We start from the raw sequence: 20,894 nt of genomic DNA on the forward strand, positions 1-20,894 counted from the left end.
TCTGCTCAGTTTATCAAGACTACATATTTTCAAAAGCGCTCCGACGTTTTCGGAGACGTCTGTTATAGGGCTGGGAATCGTCACTGATTTCTAGAATCGATTCGATTCCGATTCACAAGGTCCCGAATCGATTCGATCCACGATTCGATTCAATTCGATTCGATTCGATTTTGAATCAGTCCGAAATATTATTATATGAACCATAATATATATAAAATTATGATAATTCACCTTGTATATGTACTGTCAAAAGAACCCTCTAAGCCTTGTGAATGAATTACATAAATTTCAAAATTAAGAACAGATACTAAAGCAGTTAAATAATGTAATTTTTAATTAACATTAGTATATATATTTTTTCATACATACATTTCAAGTGGATCAGGGATCCAGTGCAAATAGAACACATCTTTTGTAAACATCAGTAAAACCTCAGAGAAATAGTTTTGCTGTTAGTGTCTCACACAGCTTTTCTGAAATCCACTATTGTGTTTTGGAGACACACAGTATAACACAGCATGTACAAGTGAACTGACAGAAACTGACCGATCAGAAAATGAAAAACTGCCTTTTAAAATACTTCAAAAAATGAAAACATATTGAACAGTATTGTAAAACCTCTGTGAAACTAATGCAATTTAGCCTTATTTATAACTACCCTCTCACTTCTTTGAGACTGTAAGGTTTTTCTGCAAGAAGAGAAGCTGGTCTACATGTTGTGGAGTCAGGCAGCTCCTTTGTGCGGTAACAATGTCACCAGCAGTTGAAAACACTCGTTCAGAAGGAACACTGGTCCCAGGTATGGAAAGATACTGCTTTGCTTGTAGAGCCAAGAGAGGATACTCCCTTTCATGGTCCCTCCACCAGATCAAAGGATCCTCAGAAAGTGCAACAGGCTCAACGCCCCTGTATCGATTCACTTCTTCCTTTGCCTTCTGAGTTGGTGTTTTCTGTGGTGCTGTGGTTTTTGTTGAGTAGGCTGGCCCAAGGAGAAAAATTAATGCAGAGTCCTTTGACCTCTTAATTGGAGGGGCATAATCCACTTCATCAACACCACCAAGAGAGATGTCAGGGACAGTTTCCTCAGATGTGTCACCATCAGACTGTCGCTGTAGAAAAATGAAAACTTAATTAATAAAGAAATTACTATTTATATTCTAACTCGAGTAGTGCAAAAAAACCAATAATTTTTTGTTTTTGTTTCTGTAACTCACAATAGCTGTGTCCACGTTCTCCAAACCTGCTGCTTCCAACACCAACTGAGAGAATGTGTTGTTACAGGTCTCTTTGGACAAGAATGGCAGGGCCTTAAAGCGAGGATCTAATGCTGATGCAATGTAGAGCTTGTCCTTTAGGGCCACATATCTTGAAAAGAGATTTTGCACATTTAACTCAGTTTATTATGTTGGATATACATGTGCATGGTTACATACACTCATGCAAGATCAGAAACATTAATATACGACTTTGTTTCCATAATTTATATATAAACATCTATAGATAGATAGATATAAAATCAAAAGGCCTATTACTAGACAAGAGGGCTTAACTAACATTTTTATAATATATAGATTTTTTCACTATAATAAGAATTTTCATGTAATACATGCATCCATACAGTTACACTCATTCATGGCATATACACACAATTCATAAACATACCTTGACTTCAAGTTGTCGTATACAGCAGTCTTGAGGTCTTTAATCAGTGAGGAGTCATGAGAGACACTGATCATCTTCTCCAGCAGCTGTGCATGCAGAGGTGCAATGATGGAAAGGGTCGGGGACTTTTCTTCAGACATAACCAGTGTGGCTGCTTTCAGCGGCTTCAGAGCTTTCACTATATCTTCTCCATCAGTTATGTCAGCCTCTGTAAGACTACAGAGATTACTGTCATTTCTCCTCACTTCAGGTGAGAGTAGAGCTGCAGAGATTGCTGGTTGTTGCTCTAGGAAGCGTTCCAGCATCTCCAATGTGCTGTTCCATCTGGTCACCCCATCATTCACCAGCTTATGGGCAGGTAGATTCAGTATCTTTTGCTTCTCTTTAAGCTTGCGACTTGCAACAGTGCTGCGATGAAAAAAGGATGCTATGCGTCTCACTCGGCCAAGCAGCTGCGCAACAGCTGGAACTTTCAGTCCTGCTTGTGAAGCTAAATTGAGTGTGTGGGCAAAACAACCAATGTGCAACCAGCCCGTTATTTCTACAGCTCGCACCATATTTGCAGCATTGTCAGTTACGATGACTGGATTTTTGTTTGTAAGCTCCCATTCTTCGATTGCTTTGAACATAATTTCAGATAAATTAGCTGCTGTGTGGCTTGCTTCGGTGGTTCTTGTCTGTAAGACATGAGACACGAGTCTCCACTCCTGGTCGATATGGTGTGAGGTGATAGTCAGGTAGTTATCTGTTGCTCTGGATGTCCAGCTGTCACAGGTTATAGCGACTCTCTCTGCTGACTTGAGTGAGGCTGTAACATCGTGTTTCACTTTTTCATACATGTTTGGGATTACCACTTCACTCAAATGTTTGCGTGATGGTAAAACATAGCGTGGTTCTAGCGTATTAATGAGGTTTTGGAAGCCATCATTTTCAACAACGCTGTACGGACGTATATCTTTACATATGAAAGTTGCCACAGACTGGGTTATTTTTTGGGCACGTGGAGAAGTGGATTCAAACTTCACTGCAAATGCCTTTTCGAGTGAGCGTTGCTTGGTGTCGGCCGTTTTTGCTAGCAGGATATCTGGATGATGCCTCGTTAAATGATTTCTGAGATTTGTGGTATTTCCACAGTGCTTTACCTCCATTTTGCACATCTTACATACGGCTTTGCTTTTGTCCGGCTCTTCACTGTCTTCACAGTTCTTAAATCCAAAGTGTTGCCAGACATCTGCCTTTAGGCTCGGTGGCACATTCCCGGGAGTAGCCATGATGGTTCATGCGTCCAGGTCACTTAACTCTCGCGTGACTTCCTCATGTTAACCGCTTGCAAATTTCATACGCGGCAAACTACATATGTATAAAAAAAAAAATCGATTTCCGGATTTAATGAATCGATATCGTTTTATTCCAGTTAGAATCGATTTTAATCGATGAATCGATTTTTTAAACCCACCCCTAGTCTGTTATCCACTAGCTCGATAGCTAGCCGGGGGCAAAGCTCACTAGAGCCGCTGAGAACACCGGACTCCCGGCAAATCGTTTTCAAACCCACCGCCGTCTTTTGCTACTCAGGTTAAACATATATAAGTCACTTAGATAACTTAAAAATGTTATTTGGCTTTTTTTTTTAGTATTTTATTTGTTCCTGAGTAAATCGGTTTGGCTGAGATTAAAGTTATAGTTTTTACACAGCTGAATAAACATCAAGCAGACAACTGATTATCAGAAGTGTGAGATGCTCGAGAATATACTCCGGTGTCCTGTTATATTTTAGATAGCAAGGAGTTTATTAAACTTCACCGAAACAATCTGAAAATTTCATTAAAATGTAATAAACTATCATCCTGTCTTTATTTTTAGTTAGCACATACCTTAAACACTTAAAGCTGTAAGCTAATGATAGTTATATAAGAGCAGATGCATGCTGGTGCAATAAGCTGTATGCTGTACGTCCAATGGATGGCTGTCCTTCTTTCACTGTGATCCAATCTGTGCTATAAGAAACAAAACTTAAAACAGAACAGTTATCAGTCATGTGCTTCATGCAAAATTTCCTGTATTTTAATTTCACATTGATCCTCTGAGTGTCATGGTAATCAGGAGCTTACCAAAATGAATTTGCTTTCCTTACTTTGCTCCTGTTTTCCTCCAGTGCCAGCTAGTATCACATACCCTTCCCAATTGTACTCTTTTCAATAATTTACTTTTTTAAAGTGAATAAACCTCGGTCCCTTGGACCAGTGTTTGTTATCCCCTAACTGTATTTTCAGTGTAAGAACTCTACCAATCCCCTACATAATTCCTAAATTTTGCTTTGGTTCTAACTGTTTTCCTCTATAAAATTTCATTGACTTCTACAGTGGCCTGCTTTGGTTAATGGTAACATGAGTTATATCAAAAATTTTCTCCCCATTAGCATTTGGCATTTCCCCAACAATATAATGTAATACCATAATATAAACCCAGTCAATAAAACAGAATTTTCTTAAAACAAACATCAGCAACCCAAAATTAGCAGCCAAAAGGTTAAGTCTGCAGCTCCACACTCATGTGAAACTACACTCTTCCCCTCTGGTCTCTCTTCTCCTCCTGCTCCTGCCAAAAGCAAAACAAAGCAAAGCAAAGCATTCCCCCTTCTCTTCCCGACTTGGTTAATTGTTTATCAACATTTACTAATCCTAAACTTGGTCCAGTCTTTGTCTCAGTGTCAAGTCAGTCAAACCTTTAGTCCACATCATCAGTCCAGTCACACACATTCACTCAAATGAAGCGCCTTGAGGCAACTTTTGTTGTGATTTGGCGCTATATAAATAAAACCGAATTGAATTGAATTGAAAAGAAAAAACAATTGTTTATCATTTTTGGTCTGGATTGACATGCGGCAATCCTTTTGGACAGGAACTCCCAGGTTCCCACAGATGGCTTTTCCTCAGCCCATTGTAATCTTAATCAATCCTATATCATACTTTAACGAGGCCCAGTCCATCTGGGACCTCTACCAGCAGTGGGTGAGACTGCATAAAGTCTGGAGGGTGTGTTGTTTGGACCAAACATTGTGAAGCCGTTGTGTCCACCAGTTCGACTGAGCAAACACAATGAAATGTGCACAACAAAAATTTCTTGTAAGTATTTAGTCTAGGGAGAATAACACTGTGGGGTCCTCTGTAGCCTGTCAGTCGCAGGTTCTGTTGCACCATACTACCTCAAATCTGTCATCAGGGCCTTGTGGGGAGTAATGCAACATACAGTGGAGGTCTCCAACAGCCATGAAGCAGTGATCTGGAGACATACAATGGTTCACCGCCTGCACAAAGTGCTCTGCCACAGACCCGTCTCCCAGCTTCCACTCATAAGCAAAAGCTGGGATGGCAGGGCTGTATTTCACCTTTGTATAGTCCAAATCTGTTTACAGCTTGGTGATGCCATTATGACAGGAGATCACATTTATGTTTGATTTGCACATGAGATCCCTGGACAGTAGCTGGACACAGGTCAGACCACAAAAATCCATGCTTAAATTTTGATCCTTTGTCGTCTATGCAAGACACGGGTGTGGTGAAATTCTCACGGTTGTTGATGCAGATTTGGAGTGAGGGATTCTGCCCCCCAGCACGGGCTGGGGTGTGAGAGAGCCTGACCTTAAAGTGGCTCCTGAACTTTACAGCATCACATTAAATCAGACTGATGGTGCACGAGCGCAGAGGCTTTAGAACTTAGAATCCTCCAGTTTCTAAGATTTCTTCAACTATAAAATAATCCAGTGACAACTGTCAGAATTTCCACAGCTACACAGCAAAAAGTAACCAGTAGTTAATTCATCAAACTTCATTTTCCAAAATGAAAGCATACAGTTTTAAACAGCACTTCAGTGGCTGCCACAGTGTAACTCAGTATAACGCAGTAACCTGAATCCTTCCATCAGAGGATATGGCATCGCCACTCCTCTTTCAAACCATCTGTCCAAAATGTGACCTTTGACCTTTAGATACAGATGGACTGCTGAGTCTTGTCCCATGGAGGTGGCTCTCCTAGGCAAGAAACGTGTAACACAAGGAGACACAGAGACAAAACTAAAGAATGAGAAATCACCAGAAATATAACCAGAAACTAACTGAATCAAAGAATATTACTAACCAAAAACATAAACACTGGGTCCCCAGACTCAGGACCATGACAGGCACTGTGACATCTGTAGCACCACCAGCTAAACCCTCTGTGCGTGATACTATTATGCAGAGCGGTATGTTGTTATTTTAATGTCAAAAGACACACAAATTGTAATGCCTTACAAATGGACTGATTCTTTTAGAGCGCTTTTCTACTTTATACATCTTGCTTCATTCTCACATTCACACACATTCACAGTGTCTAGCCCGAGGATTTTTGGCATGCAGACTGGAGGAATCGAACCACCAACCTCCCAATTATGACCTGGTCTACCTCCTGAGCTACAGCCACATATACATCAATCTTTTACATTAAGATATAACTGAGAAGTAATATTGCCGATATTACAAGACCTAGTGTAAAAAGAAACAACAAAAAAGAAAACAGGGTGTGGTTGGTGGCTCGGCTGCAGGGGAGGCATGGAGCAACGGGTTCAGGGTGTGGTGTCAGGGAAGCTGGTGTCTCACAGCCGGTGAGCATTTTCTTTTTTTTTTGCCTGGCCCATTTGGTTCTTTAGCCATCAGAATTGTTGTCTGAAGACCAACAAGGATACCCAATGGATTTACTTTGCCAAAAGGATCATCACGGCCTTGCCGTATTGGTCCATTTGATCGACCTTTGTTGTTATTATTTATTTTATTTTATTTTCAGTTGTTACAGACGGGACAGGGGTGAGCATTTTCTAATCATGCCTTCCTTATTTCAGTAGCAGCCGGGCCGGGGAGAAGGAGGCTGCTGCTGCAGGAGAGCATCGGAGCCAGGGCAGCATAACCTGCAAAGTGCCAGAGTGACAAAGGAGATTGTGTGCAGATAACGATAAAAACCACAAAACATGACAGCAGTCGTGTCGCGTCCTTTTGGGATTACACAGGGTTTATAGTTTATTTTGCAATATTTTTAGCCCTTAGTCTAAAACACACTGTGAACATATCTTTCTGTTTTATCAAACAGGCAACTATATAAACAGTAGCTGCAGAAATATGGTACAGTTGTTCAAACATAAACATTCCAGAATGAATTTGTAGTAATAGCAAAACTCATGCCTTGTCAAGATAAGAGACACATGTAATTGCTCTTAGGGAGCCTAAATATGTCAAAAGATTCCCTCCAAGCCACCAAGTTACAGGAAGGCAGACTGGAGGCTAAAAAACAACTGTGGAGAGTACAAAGAAGTACGTATGTTTTATGGAGCATAAGCTATTTTATCTCATTACACTGCTGCCTTTCAGTAATAGTAACATTAAAACCATAAAGTTCAATTCTTAAAACTGACATTGACCAGAAGATACCGTCACATCCAGGACCTCATTTTAAACAAATCATGTAGAAGACCACTATCGAGTGGTGAATAGTGCAATCCTCACTAGCTGGTGAGTTAATAACTAACTGAGTACCTATTGTAGTATTTTCTGAGCTGAGTGGGCTGGTTCTTTTATAGCACTTTCCTACTCTGAGCACTCAAAGTGCTTTACACTACTTGGCTCATTCACCCATTCACACAAGCACTTTTTTCTTTGTAAGTGCTTTCTATCTAACATTTACACTCGTTCATACTTTGCTGAATGCACCGGAGAGCCACTCCAAAGACACTATTGTATGGGAAAAAATACTATTTAGAATACTTTTGGATACTGCAAACATGAACAAGTAGCATGACAAGAGCATGCTGGAGCAATGCTCTATCTTGAGCCCAGCGAGCCTACTTCCAGCTGAGCTCTCCCTGTGTCTTTCTTCTACCCCTCTAACACGGATGGCCCATCTAAGACAGATCTCTCCAGTGGCTTCATCTTGTTGACTTCACCTTTATTTGAAGCTTTAAATGCATCCTACCCAGATCTCCAACCTCTCCTGCCTGTTCCCAGACGGATCCTGCCAGTGCCACAACCCATCCAAGCTTCCTGTCATTCTATTGTGTAGTTTCTATTCAACCTTCAGGAGCTTCACTGGCTGGTGTCCTTGACATTACCCAGTTGTAACACAAGAGGAAAACACAAAAGAAGCACAATTGAAAAATGCAGAGGAGGTGCATAAAGAAGACTGATACCATCACCTGTAAACAGTAAATTAGGGACCCAAATCAGCTGTAGCTGGTGCTGCCAGGACACAGTCACATGACTCCGGCTCTTGATGGCTGAGGCTATGGAGAGAAGAAATATGATTGTACAGTCGTCGGGCTATAAGAACTGAAGTCACTGACAACTTATGAATATATTTATTTTACTAAAATAATATATTGATAACACCAAAAAGCTGTTCTGTTTGATTATAATAATTTTATTGGTTATATTGTAACATATAATACAAGCTATTGTTTTTATAACATTTTATTCCTGCTAGTTTATTGTTGACATAATTATTTCAGGTTATAAGGGCTGAGCTGAGACTAGACAAATATTAATATCTATTGTTGATGTGTGTGTATTTCATTCTTATTGTTTTTTTAAAAATGATTTATGTTCCGTCTGTATTATTTTGTATTCAGTATAATATCGTCTCTTTGTGCTTCTGAGTTTTTCTTTACTTCTAGTTCTTGGTTGCTCATGATGATGGGGCCTTCGTATGTCCAGTCTCTCTTTGTTTGTCCCCTGTCTGTTATGTCTCCATGCCTGTTCATCCCCAGCCCCAGTGTTCACGTCGTAGTCCTGGTCTCTGTGTTTGTTACTTCCTGTTTTACTTTGATCTCTCATCCCGTGGGCATTGTGTTCAGTTTGCTTCCTCTGTCTCTTTGGTCTGTAATTAGCCCTAGCTGTGGTCCCAGCTGTTGTCCATCCTCTTGTTAGTCTGTCTATGTATTTAAGTCCCCAGCTTCCCTCTGTTCTTTATCATGTTGTCCTCTCAAATGTAGTCCATCAGTCCCATATTTCCCCTCCTAGTTTCCTCCTGCCCTGCCCTTGGTATTTTTATATTTCTTTTTGAGTTTCTAAGTAACAGAATTAAATTTCATCATCATCATCATCATCATCATCGTTTATTTGTATAGCACTTTAAGAACACACCAGGCAGACCAAAGTGCTGAACAACACAGATCAAAACAACAACCAAATTAAAAATACCATAAAATCATTACAAACAATAAAATAAATAAGAAGGTGTCAGTTTCCTACAGAGTTAAAAGCCAGGGAATAAAAATAGGTTTTCAATCTGGACTTAAAGACCTGCACTGATGACGCTTGTCTAATTTGGAGGGGAAGGTTATTCCAGAGCATCGGAGCCGCAATTGAAAAGGCACGGTCTCCTCTGCATTTCAGCCGCGACTTAGGGACCGACAGCAGCAGCTGCTCAGCTGAACGGAGCGAGCGAGGAGGAACATGTGACTTCAGCAAGTCAGTTAAGTACACAGGAGCCAGACCATTTAAAGATTTAAAAACCAATAAAAGGACCTTAAAACGAACCCTAAAATCAATGGGAAGCCAATGCAAGGAAGCCAGAACCGGAGTGATGTGATCGAATTTCCTACTACCGGTTAAAAATCGCGCCGCCGCGTTTTGCACTAACTGCAGGCGTGACAAGGTGCCCGACCCGACCCCTATTAAAAGGGAATTACAATAGTCCAGACGTGAGGTGATAAAAGCATGAATTAGAGTTTCCAAATTGGGTTTGGAAAGGAAAGGCTTAACCTTCGACAGGCGTCTGAGGTGATAAAAAGCTGATTTTACCACCCCACTTACATGACCTTCAAAAGTAAGCGCAGAATCAAGTTTAACACCAAGATTAGTGACTGAACTTTTCAGATGAGAGGTCAAATCACCAAAATCAACATCTGGAGAATCAGTAGAACGATGCGGGCCATATAAAATTGCTTCCGTTTTGCGACCATTAAAATTCAAAAAATTATTTGCCATCCATAATTTAATATCGCTAAGACAGTCAAGCAGTGATTGACATGGGGAGGTATCCAAATGACTAAAAGGTAAGTAAAGCTGACAGTCATCGGCATACAAATGAAATGACACTCCGTGTTTACGAAAAATCGCACCAAGGGGGAGTAAATACAGCGAGAAAAGTAATGGCCCAAGGATAGATCCCTGGGGCACACCCCAAAGCAGAGGGGCCACAGAGGAAGCGGCCAACCCCAGCTTGACACAAAAACTCCTTTCGGAAAGATATGATTTTATCCATGACAATGCCAGATCAGAAATTCCCACACAGTGATGTAAGCGGGAGATCAGCAGGTCGTGGTCCACTGTGTCAAATGCAGCTGTCATATCCAATAAGACAAGCACAGCATATTTACCACGATCAGTAGCAACAAGAATGTCATTCATAACTTTAACAAGAGCTGTCTCCGTACTGTGAAAGGGCTTAAAACCAGATTGGAAAATTTCAGACAATTGCGAGTCGCTCAAATAATCCAACAGTTGGGTATGTACAATCCTCTCCAAGATCTTGCTTAAAAAGGGAAGTTTGGAGATAGGTCTAAAATTTGACATAGTAGAACTATCAAGGCCAGGTTTCTTAAGTAAGGGGTGTATGACTGCATGTTTAAACCCACTAGGAACTTGACCGGTTAACAGACTAGTATTGATAATTTTCAGGATATAAGGTCCAAGGATGGGAAATACTTTTTGGAGAAAGCGGGGAGTAACAACATCATTTGGGGAGCCACAGGGCTTAGCATGTAGCACCAACTCCTCTAAGTCACGCAGAGAAATCGGTGCAAAAGCAGGGAATAAGCTTGAGCAAGGAGAATGCATGGCCGGATCAACAATAGGTGGAATCAGAGGCCTCAGGCTAGCAATTTTGTCCACAAAAAGGTGATAAACTTATTGCACATAACCTCAGAGGACGGCAAAAGGTTGTAACCCTCCAAGTTAAGTACAGAATTAATCGTATTGTATAAAACACGAGGGTTATGAGAGTTGGCCGAAATAAGTTGAGAAAAGTAGGAGTGTTTATCGGCCTTAACTGCCCTCTGATAAGTTTTCCAACTAATCTTTAGGGCTTCCAGGGAGACATGCAATCTGTCTTTTTTCCACTGTCTTTCACATTTCCTACATTGTCTTCTAATAGCTCGGGTATGATCTGTTAACCAAGGATTAATCTTTGATTTACATTTTCTTACTCTCAAAGGGGCAACAACATCAAGCACAGATTTACAAGCAAAATCAAAATACAAAAGTAGGTCATCTGCAGTGGGCAACTCAGGGGCATAAGACATTAATTTGTCAAACAGTATAGAAAACCGTTCGGCAGAATCAGAGCCAAAGGCACGATAACATCGAGCAGGTGCAGTCTGATTTGCAAAAGCGTTAGAAGGAGCAATATCAAATAAGATAGGCATATGATCAGAAAATACTGCATCTTCAACCCGTACATTGCAAACAGATAAACCATGAGATAAAACTAAGTCCAGTGTGTGACCACGTTCTTGAGTGGCACCACTAACAAATTGGACAAAATTAAAAGAGTTCACTAAGTCCAGAAAGTCCTTGGCCAGGGGCTTCCCCGGACAGCAAACGTGAATATTAAAATCACCAAGCAGGAGGATCTGGTCATATCGTGATGCACAATCTGCAAGAAACTCGGAGAACTCTGATAAGAACACCTTGTTATATTTCGGCGGGCGATAAACAATCGCACATAACAACGAAGGCGAGTGGCCCAGTTTACATAAACAGAGTTCAAAGCTGGTGTAGCGAGACGAAGGGAAAAGCTGCTTCAAGTCCAAGTGAGCCTTAAAAACAACAGCAAGCCCTCCTCCGCGACCAGAAGCTCTCGGAACATTAAAAAAGGTACAGTCAGCGGGTACTAGTTCAATGAAAGCGCTTAACTCACCGGGAGATATCCAGGTTTCAGTCAAGAAGAGTAAATCCAGAACACGAGAGAGAAAAAAATCCTTCAATATGAAGGTCTTGTTGACCACCGACCTGGTATTTATTAGACCCAGCCTGAGAGGGACTGGGTCCAAAACTTCCGAGGTATTAGCAACCAGATCCACCGGTCGAAGATTTTTCTTGTCAACTCCGCGCCAGCGCATATGCCGTAGAGGAGAGAGTTTTGCTGGACCATTTTCGAAAGACCCAACAACAGGAACCAGCCAGGAGTCCACCGGATCCAAGGCACGCAATGGCACCAATAGTTGCGGACAAAAGCGGCGGATGCAGCGGAGCTCATGGGGAAAATGAGCAATCCAGGATTTCAGCTTCACAAGACAACCTCCACGGTTACCCCGTCTCCTACGTCGCTTCCGCAGATCCGGTGACGGTGGTAGGGAACGCCAGTACGGTGGTATTGGTGACGGTGGTAGGGAACGCCAGTACGGTGGTATTGGTTCCAGATAGGGAGGAAAAAAGCCTTGGTTGTCATATTCAGGCCGGTCAGACATCCGGATGGATAAACCTATTTCCAATAATGTCTGGCGATCATAGGAAAAAGTACAACACACATGTAACACAAAGTTAACTAAAAACAATAAAACAAAACAAATAAAGGAGAGCGATAGACGGCGTGCCGAACACACAGGCGCCATCTTGAATATAGTTTGCCTCCTTTAGTTTATCTTTTGTCTCTGAGTCCTGCATTTGGATCCTGGGATATATGATATATGTGATACAGGGAGTGCAGAATTATTAGGCAAATGAGTATTTTGTCCACATCATCGTCTTCATGCATGTTGTCTTACTCCAAGCTGTATAGGCTCGAAAGCCTACTACCAATTAAGCATATTAGGTGATATGCATCTCTGTAATGAGAAGGGGTGTGGTCTAATGACATCAACACCCTATATCAGGTGTGCATAATTATTAGGCAGCGTCCTTTCCTTTGGCAAAATGGGTCAAAAGAAGGACTTGACAGGCTCAGAAAAGTCAAAAATAGTGAGATATCTTGCAGAGGGATGCAGCAGTCTCAAAATTGCAAAGCTTCTGAAGCGTGATCATCGAACAATCAAGCGTTTCATTCAAAATAGTCAACAGGGTCGCAAGAAGCGTGTGGAAAAACCAAGGCGCAAAATAACTGCCCATGAACTGAGAAAAGTCAAGCGTGCAGCTGCCAAGATGCCACTTGCCACCAGTTTGGCCATATTTCAGAGCTGCAACATCACTGGAGTGCCCAAAAGCACAAGGTGTGCAATACTCAGAGACATGGCCAAGGTAAGAAAGGCTGAAAGACGACCACCACTGAACAAGACACACAAGCTGAAACGTCAAGACTGGGCCAAGAAATATCTCAAGACTGGTTTTTCTAAAGGTTTTATGGACTGATGAAATGAGAGTGAGTCTTGATGGGCCAGATGGATGGGCCCGTGGCTGGATTGGTAAAGGGCAGAGAGCTCCAGTCCGACTCAGACGCCTGCAAGGTGGAGGTGGAGTACTGGTTTGGGCTGGTATCATCAAAGATGAGCTTGTGGGGCCTTTTCGGGTTGAGGATGGAGTCAAGCTCAACTCCCAGTCCTACTGCCAGTTTCTGCAAGACACCTTCTTCAAGCAGTGGTACAGGAAGAAGTCTGCATCCTTCAAGAAAAACATGATTTTCATGTAGGACAATGCTCCATCACACGCGTCCAAGTACTCCACAGCGTGGCTGGCAAGAAAGGGTATAAAAGAAGAAAAACTAATGACATGGCCTCCTTGTTCACCTGATCTGAACCCCATTGAGAACCTGTGGTCCATCATCAAATGTGAGATTTACAAGGAGGGAAAACAGTACACCTCTCTGAACAGTGTCTGGGAGGCTGTGGTGCTGCTGCACGCAATGTTGATGGTGAACAGATCAAAACACTGACAGAATCCATGGATGGCAGGCTTTTGAGTGTCCTTGCAAAGAAAGGTGGCTATATTGGTCGCTGATTTGTTTTTGTTTTGTTTTTGAATGTCAGAAATGTATATTTATGAATGTGGAGATGTTATATTGGTTTCACTGGTAAAAATAAATGATTGAAATGGGTATATATTTGTTTTTTGTTAAGTTGCCTAATAATTATGCACAGTAATAGTCACCTGCACACACAGATATCCCCCTAAAATAGCTAAAACTAAAAACAAACTAAAAACTACTTCCAAAAACATTCAGCTTTGATATTAACGAGTTTTTTTGGGTTCATTGAGAACATGGTTGTTGTTCAATAATAAAATTATTCCTCAAAAATACAACTTGCCTAATAATTCTGCACTCCCTGTATATGTTTGTTTCAGTCTAATGTACATCATACCACTGGCACATGTTGGCTGTCACTGTTATTCTGCACTTACTAAACATTTATCATTTATTTATGATCCGACAGTGATAACTATCCAAAATTAGTTACGGTTCCTTCCAAATGAAAAAATGCAGCTCATTTCCATTTTATAGACAGAACAAAATTACATGAGAGAAAAGATAAACAACAAGTAAATCTATTAATAACACGTTTCTTTGTTTGTCTTTAGCTTTGTTTAGTCTTGTTTTGTCTGTATTACGGAAACATTTTTACAGGTATATTTTTAAAAAAAAATTCTTTAGTCAAACTACATTCTTATGTAGTTTTAACTGAAAACACTTTGGTGACAAAGAATTGGATTCATTGTTTCAAACTCGTTTTTGTGGAGTGGATTTAGACAAACATTGGTACAACAACCATGTTATTATGCAACAGGTTGATGGGTTTAAATCCATCGGTTCACTAGTACTTTTCTTTGTATGGCCTTTCTGGCAACTCCATCTGGTACAATATCTGTACCATAAAACATGAAGGTTTATATCCACCAAACAGGGAACATTAAACACTCAGCCACCAGGGGGTACTTTATGACAAAGAGTTATCAGTACGGAAACATTCCGTATGGAGGCCACCAGGTCAGTCAGAAGACTTTAATTCACTGTGACATTAAAGTCATCTGGCTGCCAAATACATTTATAACCACTTAGAGCCAGTTTAGATTTCACAATAAACTCTGTGAGCCTCTGTGATTATTTAACACTAATTTATATTTTACACAGTCCAAGTAGCAGCTGACATAAATGTGACAACATATGAAGAAATAAAGTGTGTGTGTGTGTGTGTGTGTGTGTGTGTGTGTGTGTGTGTGTGTGTGTATATATATATATATATATATATATATATATATATATATATATATATATATATATATATATATATATATATATATGAACAACATCGGAGATCTCTGTCCAGAATAGCACAGGACTCAAGCTCTCAGGCCTCTGGTAGAGGACCCAGGCTTGAAGGATAGACTGCCCACAGGGGCGAGAGGGGAAGAAAAGTATACACACACACACACACACACACACACACATACAGTGGGGCAAAAAAGTATTTAGTCAGCCACCGATTGTGCAAGTTCCCCCACTTAAAATGATGACAGAGGTCAGTAATTTGCACCAGAGGTACACTTCAACTGTGAGAGACAGAATGTGAAAAAAAAAATCCATGAATTCACATGGTAGGATTTGTAAAGAATTTATTCGTAAATCAGGGTGGAAAATAAGTATTTGGTCACCTCAAACATGGAAAATCTCTGGCTCTCACAGACCTGTAACGTCTTCTGTAAGAAGCTTTTCTGTCCCCCACTCGTTACCTGTATGAATGGCACCTGTTTGAACTCATCATCTGTATAAAAGACACCTGTCCACAGCCTCAAACAGTCAGACTCCAAACGCCGCCATGGCCAAGACCAAAGAGCTTTCGAAGGACACCAGGAAAAGTATTGTAGACCTGCACCAGACTGGGAAGAGTGAATCTACAATAGGCAAGCAGCTTGGTGTGAAAAAATCAACTGTGGGAGCAATCATCAGAAAATGGAAGACATACAAGACCACTGATAATCTCCCTCGATCTGGGGCTCCACGCAAGATCTCATCCCGTGGGGTCAAAATGATCATGAGAACGGTGAGCAAAGATCCCAGAACCACACGGGGGGACCTGGTGAATGACCTGCAGAGAGCTGGGACCAAAGTAACAAAGGTCACCATCAGTAACACACTACAACGGCAGGGAATCAAATCCCGCAGTGCCAGACGTGTTCCGCTGCTGAAGCCAGTGCATGTCCAGGCCCGTCTGAAGTTTGCCAGAGAGCACATGGATGATACAGCAGAGGATTGGGAGAATGTCATGTGGTCAGATGAAACCAAAGTAGAACTTTTTGGTATAAACTCAGCTCGTCGTGTTTGGAGGAAGAAGAATACTGAGTTGCATCCCAAGAACACCATACCTACTGTGAAGCATGGGGGTGGAAACATCATGCTATGGGGCTGTTTTTCTGCCAAGGGGACAGGACGACTGATCCGTGTTAAGGACAGAATGAATGGGGCCATGTATCGTGAGATTTTGAGCCAAAACCTCCTTCCATCAGTGAGAACTTTGAAGATGAAACTGATGTTTTTACGAACACCTTTTATTGCTTGTAATGCACAGACACACCAACAGAGGGCAGTAATATCTCTTCAACATACATTGTAAAATTACTATTACAACACTCCCACTTAATTTTACCATGGAGTTCACTTACTTGACTGCCATTGCTTATTTCTTTCAAAAAACAACATTATGCACCTATATCACGGTGTTACTAGAAAATAAAAATTTTCTCTTTTGTTTTGAACTCACACAAAAAATGTACTGTGTCCATCTTAGACAAAACTATTATTCTTCATTACAGTTAAATGCTCACCATCTTAACATAAGCATAGTATAGGCATGTTAAGCATATGATAACCCTTTTAAACTGAACACAGTCCAATCTTCCCTCTGAGATACTCAAACTTTTGTCTAGGCAGCGGTTTGGTTAACATATCAGCCTTCATGTTTTCTGTACAGCAGTACTTCAGCTGGATTTGTCCATTTTGCACACATTCACAAATGTAGTGGTAACGAATGTCTATGTGCTTTGTTCTTGCATGATCGACTGGATTTTTTGCGATTGCAATTGCTCCTTGATTGTCCTCCAGGATCACTGTTGCTGTGGTTTCCATTCCAAGCTCAGTTAGTAGTCGTCTTAACCAAACTCCTTCTTGTGCAGCTTGGCTCAAAGCAATATACTCAGCCTCTGCAGTTGAAAGTGCAACTGTTGCTTGTTTCTTGCTAAGCCAACTGACTGCACCTCCTGCAAATAGAAAGATGTTTCCAGTTGTAGAACGTCGATCGTCCTGATCACCTGCCCAATCAGCATCTGAATACCCAACCAAGGTTCCTGTTTCTGTTCTTTGATATTTGAGCCCTAGGTTTAGAATTCCTTTCAAATATCTCAGGATTCTTTTCACAGCTGTCAGGTGTGTAGTGTTTGGGTTTGCATTGAACCTTGACACCACACTCACTGCTTGTGCAATATCTGGTCGTGTGGCCATGGCAGCATACAATAAACTTCCAACCATTGACTGATACATGCTTGGGTTTACAGGTTGACTGACATTATCACTCTTTCTTAATTTGACATTTGTGTCAGCTGGAGTTACTACTGGATTGGCACTGTCCATTCCATACTTTTGTAGTATGTTTTCAATATACTGCCTCTGATGAAGCATAACATGGTTTTTGTCCTTGTCTTGGACCACTGAGATGCCCAGAATGTAGGATAGCTCACCCATGTCCTTCATTTTGTAGTGTTTCTTCAGAGTGTCCTTTAAGGTCTTCATGCTCTCTGCTGATTCTGTAATCAAAGTCAGGTCATCAACATACACAGCCAATATTTCCAACTCCTGACCTGTTCTAACAAACACACACTGATCTGAAGTACTCTGTGTAAAACCAATACTTTTCATGAACTCTGTAAAAGCTTTGCTCAAGCAACGTGGAGACTGCTTCAGTCCATATATTGACTTGTTTAGTTTGCACACTAGATGTTCCTGCCCAGGTTTGATGTAACCCTCTGGCTGCTCCATGTAGATTTCCTCTTCCAGGTGTCCATTCAAGAATGCAGTCACAACATCCATTTGATGCACATTTAGATTGTTTTGCACAGCAAATGACAACAATGTACGAATTGAACCAAATCGTACAACTGGAGAGAATGTTTCATCATAGTCTGTACCATAAATCTGTGAATAGCCTTTGGCAACAAGTCTGCACTTGTATCTTTCCACTTGTCCATCACTGTGATGCTTAACTTTAAAGACCCATTTTGATCCAACTGCTTTGCGATCCTTTGGTAGATCCACTAAATCCCATGTGCCATTTTCTAGCAGTGACTCATATTCCAAATCAGCTGCTTCTTTCCACTCCTTTGCATTTGGACTTGACATAGCCTCTTCTAGTGTATTTGGTTCTGTGACACAACAGATGTTTGCATAATGATCAACTGTAGCTGCATCAGCAAACTCCTCAAATCCATATCTCTTTGGAGGTCTTCTGATCCGCTGATCTCCTTTTGCAGCCTCACTGGTGACAGTCTCCTCAGTACTTGTTTGTCTTTCACCCGTGTGTAGTGTCACCTCATTCCCCAAACCGAGATCTTTTTCACTTTGTTTGCATTTAAACTCTGTTTCATTGAAGACCACATCTCGTCGAATCAGTATTTTTCCTTTTTCCTCATCCCACAGTCGGTAGCCTTTTGCATTGGTTGCATATCCCAGGAAACGGACTTTCACTGCCTTTTTGTCCAGCTTCTTTCTCTCTGTGTCTGGAACATGAGCATAAGCAACACAACCAAATACTTTCATATGGCTAATGTCTGGTTTTTTTTCATACCATCTCTGATAGGGTGTTTCGTTCTTTAAAGCAGATGTTGGGAGCCTATTCTGTGTGTAAGCTGCAGTAGCAACAGCTTCTGCCCAGAATGTGTTTGGCAACTTTGCATGTGATAGCATGCTTCTAGCTGATTCCACTAGAGTTCTGTTTTTTCTTTCTGCAACACCATTTTGCTGTGGTGTGTGTGGTACAGTCATTTCATGGTGGATGCCTTGAGCTTTCAAATATTCTTGAAACTCTTTAGATGTGTATTCCCCACCATTGTCAGTTCTGAGCAGTGTTGCCACAGTTACTTTGAAAAAGTAATATATTACGGACTACTGATTACTCCTTCCAAAAGTAACTTAGTTACTTTACTGATTACTTTATTTTTAAAGTAACTAAGTTAGATTACTAGTTACTTTATTAGTTACTTTCAGAAGCTGCCAATAACACTCCCCACTGCCTCAACATAAAAACATCAACCGATTTTGCCAATACTCACTTTATTAGAAGTGTATTTTAACAGTAATGTCAACAATATATCTCCTGACATTTGAAGTTGAACTTAAAACTTTTTTCCTGACAGAAATACTAGTTTGTATGAAATTAAAGACAGTCTTGTTACTTCACTTAACATAAATACTTTTTATAAAAAAACAAACAAACAAACAAAGAGTCTTTCTTGACTTCCCTTAAGATACTTTTTATACCATCCACATGTAAGCACTATTGTCCGCTTTTGTAACTTTGGACTAATCTTATGAAAAAAAAAAAAAAGAGACTGCAGGTCCAACTTAAATTGCCTTACTTCCTTGCAGGTAATTGTTTTAAGTTAATCAACTTGAAAACTTTAATAAGTTTATTAAGTGACTTTGATAAACTTAATTCAGTTACTTGTAAATAGTTATTTAAATTGGATTCCCCATTCTCTGTTTTTTCAGTATATGTTGTCATCGCATGTTATGGGGGAAACAGTAGAGTGGAGCGAGTAAACCAGTGGTTGTACCTCATTAACAGAAGCTTCTCAAACCTTTTGTGGGAAAGTCGATTTCTTTTAGGCGTGAGCACCAAACCTCCCAGACTAAAAAGTCGCTCCACAGGAGCACTTGATGGGGTTGGAGTGTTATACTTTAAAAAAATTGTCTTTATGCTTGAAAATTTATGCAGAATCTGAAGGTCGTAGCCTGACATCAGGTAGTCCATGACTTCTTTTTCTGCAGAATAGGTCTCCTCCTCTGGCTCTGCCTCAAAAGTGAAAAAGTCCATCTCACCTTGGCTGCTAGATGTAGTAGCACTGGGCACACTGGCAGGGTTTTTTGCCAGAGGAGCAGTGGTGCAACACTCTGCTGTCAGAAGCTGTTTTACTCGCTCCCTCCTTCCTGCATCTCTCAGCCATCAGAGTTTGAATTTTGGACAACTGGCAGCTGCAAGAAGGGCATCTTTGTCATCCAGCACACCGGCGAAACGAGTCTGAATAGCCTAAAAAACACAATTGATATTTTTATGCCTACAATTTTTTTATGTTATTGAATTATTTGCAAACCATGCCTAATATGAGATCAGTATTATGGATTTATTTTGTTTTAGGTTACTTGTAAACATTTTAATTGTTTTAATCTTATTTTTCAATGATAATTAATATTCTGTTCCATGTTTGTGAATTGTATGAAGCAAAAAATCTGACTAATTTCAAGATAGAGCGTACCTGTACAATGGCATCTGGAAGGCCTGCAGTCATCCTGGAGAGGTCATCTTTCACAGCCTGGGTCTTCTGCATCAGAACTTCAAGTGTTGGTAGTAAAGTTCCATATGGACAGTCGCCTTGTAAAATGTCCAGTGCTGCAGTCAGAGGTTTCATGGCCATGCAGTACTCATGCAGGAACTGGTATTCTTGATCTTTGAAGCACTTCAGTCCTAGCTTTGTGCACAGAGTATTCAGCTCACCCATGGGGATTTCTGCAATTCTCTTTACAGCATCAAAAAAGGAATTCCACCTTGTGGATGTTGGTATTAGGAGCTTTCTTTTGCTGATTTCTTCCACTGTTTCTGATGCAAGTGTAGATCTACTCGATTTGGTCCAAAGAGCTGTGCATTTTGCTGTGCTGCTCCTATACACAGCCCTGCTCTCTGCATTGGTTGTTAAATGTTTCTCCACATCACGTGTGCAAATTATGTTGATGGTGTGCGAAGCACACCTGCGGTGCGGGGGAAGAGACAGCTGACCATCACTTTCATTCTCAGCCGAGAGGATTTCTGACAGATCAGAAAAAGTGACATCATCGTCTTTGGGGCTGGACTCTTCCTCCTCCGTCTCATCATCGGACTCCGTGACAGGATGATAAACTTGAAACGCCTTAACAAAGTTGGATCCATTATCAGTAACTGTTGCAACTACTTTGTTGAGTAATCCATAAGAGGAGTGGATGTTTTCGATTTCTGTACCAATGACATCATACGTGTG

The 20,894-nt window shown here is 40.9% G+C and overlaps 1 protein-coding gene and 1 long non-coding RNA gene across 2 annotated transcripts; both read right to left on the minus strand.

Annotated features, from left to right (window-relative positions):
- Positions 1–316: 316 nt before the first annotated feature.
- On the minus strand, positions 317–3,096 carry LOC113028855 (E3 SUMO-protein ligase ZBED1-like). Its single transcript, XM_026179291.2, has 3 exons — positions 1,663–3,096; positions 1,215–1,365; positions 317–1,109 (listed from the first exon to the last, which is right to left on the minus strand). The coding sequence occupies exons 1-3, from the start codon at positions 2,931–2,933 to the stop codon at positions 663–665; spliced, it is 1,869 nt and encodes a 622-aa protein (XP_026035076.2). The 5' UTR covers positions 2,934–3,096; the 3' UTR covers positions 317–662.
- A 15,991-nt stretch (positions 3,097–19,087) lies between these two features.
- On the minus strand, positions 19,088–20,894 carry LOC145423183 (uncharacterized). Its single transcript, XR_013904296.1, has 2 exons — positions 20,139–20,894; positions 19,088–19,912 (listed from the first exon to the last, which is right to left on the minus strand). It is a non-coding gene; the product is annotated as an uncharacterized LOC145423183 (long non-coding RNA).

This window comes from Astatotilapia calliptera, chromosome 20 (assembly GCF_964374335.1).
Source record: "Astatotilapia calliptera chromosome 20, fAstCal68.1, whole genome shotgun sequence".
In the NCBI taxonomy this organism is placed as follows: Eukaryota; Metazoa; Chordata; class Actinopteri; order Cichliformes; family Cichlidae; genus Astatotilapia; species Astatotilapia calliptera.

Excerpts from the sequence above, each read along its gene's own strand:
- LOC113028855 (XM_026179291.2), bottom strand. The coding sequence starts at position 2,933 with ATGGCTACTCCCGGGAATGTGCCACCGAGCCTAAAGGCAGATGTCTGG. Across the intron at positions 1,366-1,662 it reads TACGACAACTTGAAGTCAAG|ATATGTGGCCCTAAAGGACA; the intron begins GTATGTTTATGA and ends TCTCTTTTCAAG. Across the intron at positions 1,110-1,214 it reads AGAACGTGGACACAGCTATT|CGACAGTCTGATGGTGACAC; the intron begins GTGAGTTACAGA and ends ATTTTTCTACAG.